The 6,319-nt window shown below is 41.9% G+C and overlaps 1 protein-coding gene across 1 annotated transcript in view; it reads left to right on the top strand.

The window, feature by feature from the left end:
• Nucleotides 1-882: 882 nt before the first annotated feature.
• The window catches only part of GRIN2A (glutamate receptor, ionotropic, N-methyl D-aspartate 2A), a 170,882-nt gene continuing 165,445 nt past the window's right edge, over nucleotides 883-6,319 (top strand). Inside the window, exon 1 of the mRNA XM_008943054.1 lies at nucleotides 883-1,287. Within this exon, the coding sequence (XP_008941302.1) occupies nucleotides 883-1,287 (405 nt within the window). The remainder of the gene's footprint in view (nucleotides 1,288-6,319) is intronic.

Raw genomic sequence — 6,319 nt, 5'->3', positions numbered from 1 at the left:
GAGTAAGACCTCCTCTCCCTCTTCTCCCTCCTTCAGATAGTTCACATCACTTCTGTGGCTCATCCCTCTTCCCATCCTACTCCGTCTATATTCAGCCCCCTACAGAGATTCAGTGAAGACATGAAGTAAACCCATGCAGTGATGTTCGTTTGTGGAACACCCTCCCCTTCAACACCAGTGACAACTTTGTGTTTGAGATCAGCAGTTCTGAGATGCTCAAGTGAATGCCATATAAGAGGAGGGAGAAGAATTAAGATAGAACACTCTGCTTCTGAATCTGTTCCAGAAATGCGGTACACTGCTTGAGCAGCAGCAGTCTAGGAGAGATCTTCAGAAATCAAACAGAATGGTTCTGGAATGCTGTGGGATATATGGACTATACGAACTGGAGTTTTCAGCAGACCTCTGGCTTGTTTCCCTCATTTTGAGCTAAAGCACCTCTTCCTGTTAGACTGACTGTATTTTAAATACATGCTCAGAGTAAAGGAAAATAGATTTCTCTTTTATCTGTTTTAGGATGGCAAGGGTAAAAAGAAGGATGATAATGTGTTTTTTAAATGATGTCAGTCATTTTAATTTGGTTGGCCATCCAGGGAGAATTTTAATGGGTCTTTCCTCTGAACTTATGCTACATTTTTTGCCTCGCTTGTGGGAGACCAATTGTAATACTGTCATTGGAAAGCCAACTTTTTGAGGTGATAGAAGAGGCTTGAATTGAAACTAAGGTGAAGAATGCATTATAAAAAGCTGCTAAGGTTTGCATTGTGTCCAGAGTCTTTCTGTTTGAAACCTTCATTGGAGATATACAGTAGATATTTTTTCCCCCTCTGTTGTTTTGCTCATACATTGTGATCACTTTTACAGGGGCTAAAGCTGGCAAAGATGAGGAAAATTGGCTGTGCTCTCCTGGTACTCCAAGCTCTTTTGGCACCTCTGGATCTTGTTTATGGAGCAGAGAAAAGTTATCCCATCCTGAACATTGCAGTGATTCTGGGGAGGACCAAGTATATCACAGAGAGAGATATCAGAGCTCTCTGGACCAGGGAAATGGCATCAGACCTGACTGTTGATGTCAACGTGGTGACCCTTTTGGTGAACCAGACTGACCCTAAGAGCATCATAACACACGTTTGCGACTTGATGTCAGGCACCAAGATCCACGGAGTGGTTTTTGGAGATGATACTGATCAGGAGGCAGTAGCTCAGATTTTGGATTTTATTTCATCTCAGACTTCTATTCCGATTCTTGGAATTCATGGCGGGGCCTCCATGATAATGGCAGATAAGGTAGGAAAACTTATTAAAAGCTTTTGCTCATCTAATATACTTCACTGTGTTGCTCTCTATCATGGTTGCTACAAGCAGTTCAAAAAGGATGCTTTTAATTGTCTCTCTGTACTTTAAAAGAGAAAAGAAAATACATGGGACAATGTCCTCGTTAACCACTCATCAAATATTCTGAAATATTTAGGGGCTTATTCCTGAAACTCAACTTTCTGTCCATTGTAAAAGCAGTCCTAGTGAAATTTTACTCTGCAGCAGACTGAATGCTGATCAGTTCAGAGAGTTTACTAGCAAATATGACAAATAGGCCTCAAATATGAGGCTATAAAAACAACCACAAAGTAGTAGGGGATTTTTGGGGACAGGATGTGAAATCATGAGCAGATATTCTGTGGTGCTTATAAGAAACAGAAAGCAACACACCTCCATATATTTGAGGACAGTAGTAGTAATAGGACAATTACATTAAGCTGGACTTCTGTGATCCACTGCAGTCTATAAATTGTGGACTTGCAAACTTGAACCAGCTCTTGTATTCACTCTATTAAATTAGATTTTTGCTAACCAGATGCTTCTAATTTCCTGCTGTAGTTCATGAAAATCCACAATGGGGGTTGTCTGAACTCTGGAGATAATGGCAAATTGTTTTGTTGAAAAACGTCTCTTTATGTAATCTTCTGTGAGACTGTGGAACAACAGAAGTGAGTCATGTACCCAGCTCAGGTTCCTTAAGATTGTAACAATTTTGTAAATAATCCTTGCTGGCACTACAGCATTGATCTTCTAAAGTGATCCTTGCTGAAACAGGTGCTGAGCACCAGGCAGGACTAAGCTCTCTGGCACGGGCTGCTGCCTGGTCTGAAGGTCCGAGAGCAGCTCCCACTGTGGTGTAAAGGAAGATAGCTGAAGGGAGTTCAAGAGTGGGAAGAAATTTACTGGTTTTCCAGTAAATTATTTCCTGATATTTGTACCCGTTAGGGTTTCCTAGTCATTACATATTGTTATTCTGTATAAGTGGCTTTTGAGTAGTAAAGAGGTCTGAATGCATCAAAAAATGAAGTGGTCCCAGTATGTTGCTTCATAACTTGAGGGAGGAAAAAAGAAGCGGGAAAGATGCAATGATTAGTAACAACTGAGTTATCACCTTTGAGCTTTGGAAACTTTTTACCTCTGGGAAAGACTTTTTCCACTGGGTTAAGAGATCCGTCTCTCTTGGTATTTTCAATGGCCTTCCTTGAAGTCTTGCAAGGGGAGGACAGTAACTGCTGAATTAGAGCAGAGGTTCTATGGCAATGGCTTTGACATCTTGATTTATGTGGAAAGATCATTACAGTCAGTGCTATCATCTTAAATGTAATTGCAGTGACCAAGTTACAAAGGCAATTATTTAATGTGCTTTTAAATTACTGTATAGATTTACCCATTTTTATAAAGCTGGCTTTATGTATATATTTAGGAATTTTATTTGGTACATATTTCACTCAACTTTCTATGCCAGCATAAGAACATTTGTAGATCCCAGCCAGTGTGGAGTGGTGAAACACTGGCAGAAATCCTTATGGAATCGACCTCACGCTCAGTAACAGATCCAGGATATTACCAACACAGAGCTATTTTTTCCTTTTATGTGGGAGCCTCTAGAAAATGAAATAAGAGTGCATTTTTCTTGTCTGATTAAGTTAATACCTTTTTCATTGTATGCTAATATTATTATATCACTGTCTTTGATTTTAGGAGTTATCACAGTTAGCTATTAAAACATTTTTGTGCTGAAATTTGGCTTCTAAGATTTCCACTTGGGAAATCAAAACTATTCTTTTCTGTGTTAAGACAATCCAGCAGGTCTAGATTCAGTACCTTGAACTGGCTGAAGGAATTGTTTGTTTATGTAACTAACTAGAATTGCCTTAATTTTTAACTTGGCTTTTGCATTATGCAGTGTCTTGCAACTGGGTTTGGAACACTGCAGTAAGAAGATTTATTTGAGTCACTCCATTAACCATTCATTTAGGAATCAGTTCCTGGGAGTTCAAGGTGAAATTCACAGTGCTGTCGTAAAGGCAGAGGAGATGAAGTCCGGGGAAGGACTGTAAATGTAGAATCTGTCTTTCAAGTCAGTGTCAGGGTTTTAGCTGTAACACATGGATGTCGGCTAAATCGTCAAGTTGATCAGTGTTTAAAGTCTCCCGTTCTGTCTCGTATGTTAAGATGGTTGAATATGCAGAAAAGAAGCTTAGTCCCACTTCTGCATGTGGGTGTAGTCCTCTGGCACTCTACTAAGGCTATTTTGTCTGTGTTCTTACTGCGTGGCTCTAACATATCTTCTCCTCCTCTGTGGCATTATGCTGATAGTGTGTTTTAGATGACTTTTTCCTCAAAACCTGTGTGCAGTACCTGCTTATTTGTAGTCTACCAAGCACGGCTGACCCAGAGGCAGCACAACACATCGGGGAGCTCAGCGCCAGTGGTTGTTAAGTGATGCTTAACTGTCCTGTGATCTAAACTGAAGGCACTGAAATGAGAGGCCATCTATAATACTGCTAAAGACTTCACTGGAATGACTCAGAGTAGATGAGCCTACCATATTTTCTATGGCTAATAAATACTGTGTCAATGTGAATCTTGGATGAAGAGCCATGTCTTCCTAAACAAAGAGTTGTTCTGTTTCTGAGCGTGAGCCAAGCCCACGTTTGGAGCCTGCAGTGACTGGTGCAGGACATGCAGCTTTCGCAGTACCGAGTCCCGGTGCGAGCGTCCGCGGCGCAGGCTGCGTGGGTCAGGCTGCCTCCTCACTGCCCAGCTGCCTCTGCTGCTCCAGCCTGCTTCAGGTTGTCTCCTCAGCTGGCGCAGGCAGTGTTGCTTGATACAGACTGTGAAAATTGACAGGCACGTGAAGCCAACAAAACTGGAACGTTTTTGGAACCTAGCTGATCTGCCTTCAGCTGACATGTGCTGTCAAAACCCTACCAACAGACCGGTGTATCGCTTCAGGCTGTGTGGTACCTACCTGCTCCCAACCGTGCTGTAGAGATCCCCTTTGGTCTGTGCCACATGCTCTGCCTCCAGCTGATTTTATCACCCGCTGCTGGCAGGAAGTGTCCTGCCAAGGAACAGCTCTTTGGCTTGGATCCTCAATTCTGCCACAAACTTTAAACATAATCAGATGGAGGATAGTCTACTGAAACAAGATGGGAATTGTGTCTGGGGCATCTGTGCCAACCTGCTGTGCATCAGCATCTCTTGGAGGATGCTGATAACAGACTGGCTGTTTATTCATCTTCTATCTGTTGACATTTGAGGGATCTCAAACCAAACATTACTTTGGAACTGTTTCCTAACTCGAGCATTTGGTTTTAAACTTAGTTATATTTGTTTCACCACATGCTATTGTTATATTGTTAGTATTTGTGATAGTTTTCAGAAACAGAACATCATGGCTAGTTCTGTGACAATAAAAGTTTTTTTCCTTCACAGGTGGGGAAAAAGCCCTGATTTATTATAAATATGTCCAGGAATACTTAGTGTCTGTGACCCATGCTGCTTTTGCATATTGCAAAGCTAGGTCTTTCTAACTTCTCATTAAATCTTTCTGAAAGACGTAACTTAAAGCATTTTACTGTTGAGGAAGTACTGACAGTTACAGGGCATAGCCAAACAGCATTAAAGGTGAGGGTAATTTTCCAGAAGGGCTATTACAAAGTGATCCTTCTAGAAACAGTTCTGGAAATGTTATGCGAGATAGTTCTTTACCTTTCCACAAAATAAGCACTATATATAGTTAAATTATAATTCTTGATTATTCTTTCTGCCAATAATACTGGTAGTAAACACTTCCAATTGCTTAGTATAAAATCCTTTTTGCATCTATCACCACCTTCAGCTTTGCTCTTTTACCTCCTCATCTTCCACCCAAATAGTAAACATAGAATCATAGAGCAATTGAGGTTAGAAGGGATCACTGGAGGTTCTCTAACCCAGTGCTAGTTCCGTCAGGAGCTAACTTCAAAGTCAGACCATCTCATCAAGTTTTTAGTGTCTCCATGGACGTGGATACAACGGCCTCACTGGGCAATCTGTTCCTGTACATAATCTTCCTCACCGTGCAAATATTTTCATTATATCTCATCAGAATTTCCCTCTGTACTGTCACCACAGGCTCTAGTTCCTTTGCTGTGAGTCTGAGTCTAAGCCCATCTCTGTGTAGTCTAGTCGTAGCCTGCAATTGTGTCTGTCCTTACCTGTCTCTTTTCTGTGGAAAATGAGTTCCCTCAGCCTTTTCTTGCCAGTCCTGTGCTCTAGTCTTTGGACTCACTCAGGTGTGTCGATGTCTATGTGGAGGAAGCCCAAGCTGGCCAGAGGACTGCAGCTGTGAGCTCCAGAGTGGGTGGCAGGGAGGGGCCAGGTCCCGCCAGGAGGGTGCGGGGCTGGCGCTTGGGCTGTGCGGGTAAACCCCATCCTCCTGCTCATCTGCTGGGTATCTTACTGCAGTGCTTCCCGACGGGTACCTGTCACTATCAGCTTGTTACACATGTAGCTGGAGTTGTGGTTTTCCTCATTCCTGAGATGCAGAACCCACAGCGTGCTTGGGTGAAGTGGAATTCTACAGCCAGCCTTGTAACTGTGAACGAGCACACCCAGACTCCTGGCTCTGATACTGATAATTTACACTCCCTTATCTGTACATGACTCTGCACACTGCTCCTAAGGTTCCTCTATGTATCTTACACCTTCTTTGCCATGTGTCCTCGTAGCACCGTGATCATATTGAAAAACAAAGCAAAACAAAACAAAGGCTACACTTCACGTAAGTTTGCTTCAATTCTTAAGCATTAAAAATCATTGTGATGAAGGGGGTAGTGTTTGGTTTGTTCTTCACTGTAGAATCTTTTCTGGAGATCATACTTTGTGGATAGTGCTTGGCAGTTTGCATCTCTTCCATATGCATTATGTAGATTTCTGTCCAGCTCATCTAATTGGCTCATAAAAGCAGTTCTGTGTTTTCACATAAAAATCTTAAATTTGAATTTTGTAACTT

The sequence above is a fragment of the Merops nubicus genome, unplaced genomic scaffold (genome assembly GCF_000691845.1).
Source record: "Merops nubicus isolate BGI_N331 unplaced genomic scaffold, ASM69184v1 scaffold14746, whole genome shotgun sequence".
Taxonomy (NCBI): domain Eukaryota; kingdom Metazoa; phylum Chordata; class Aves; order Coraciiformes; family Meropidae; genus Merops; species Merops nubicus.
Note: the sequence above shows the minus strand (reverse complement) of the source record. Positions and strands in the feature narration are given on the sequence as shown.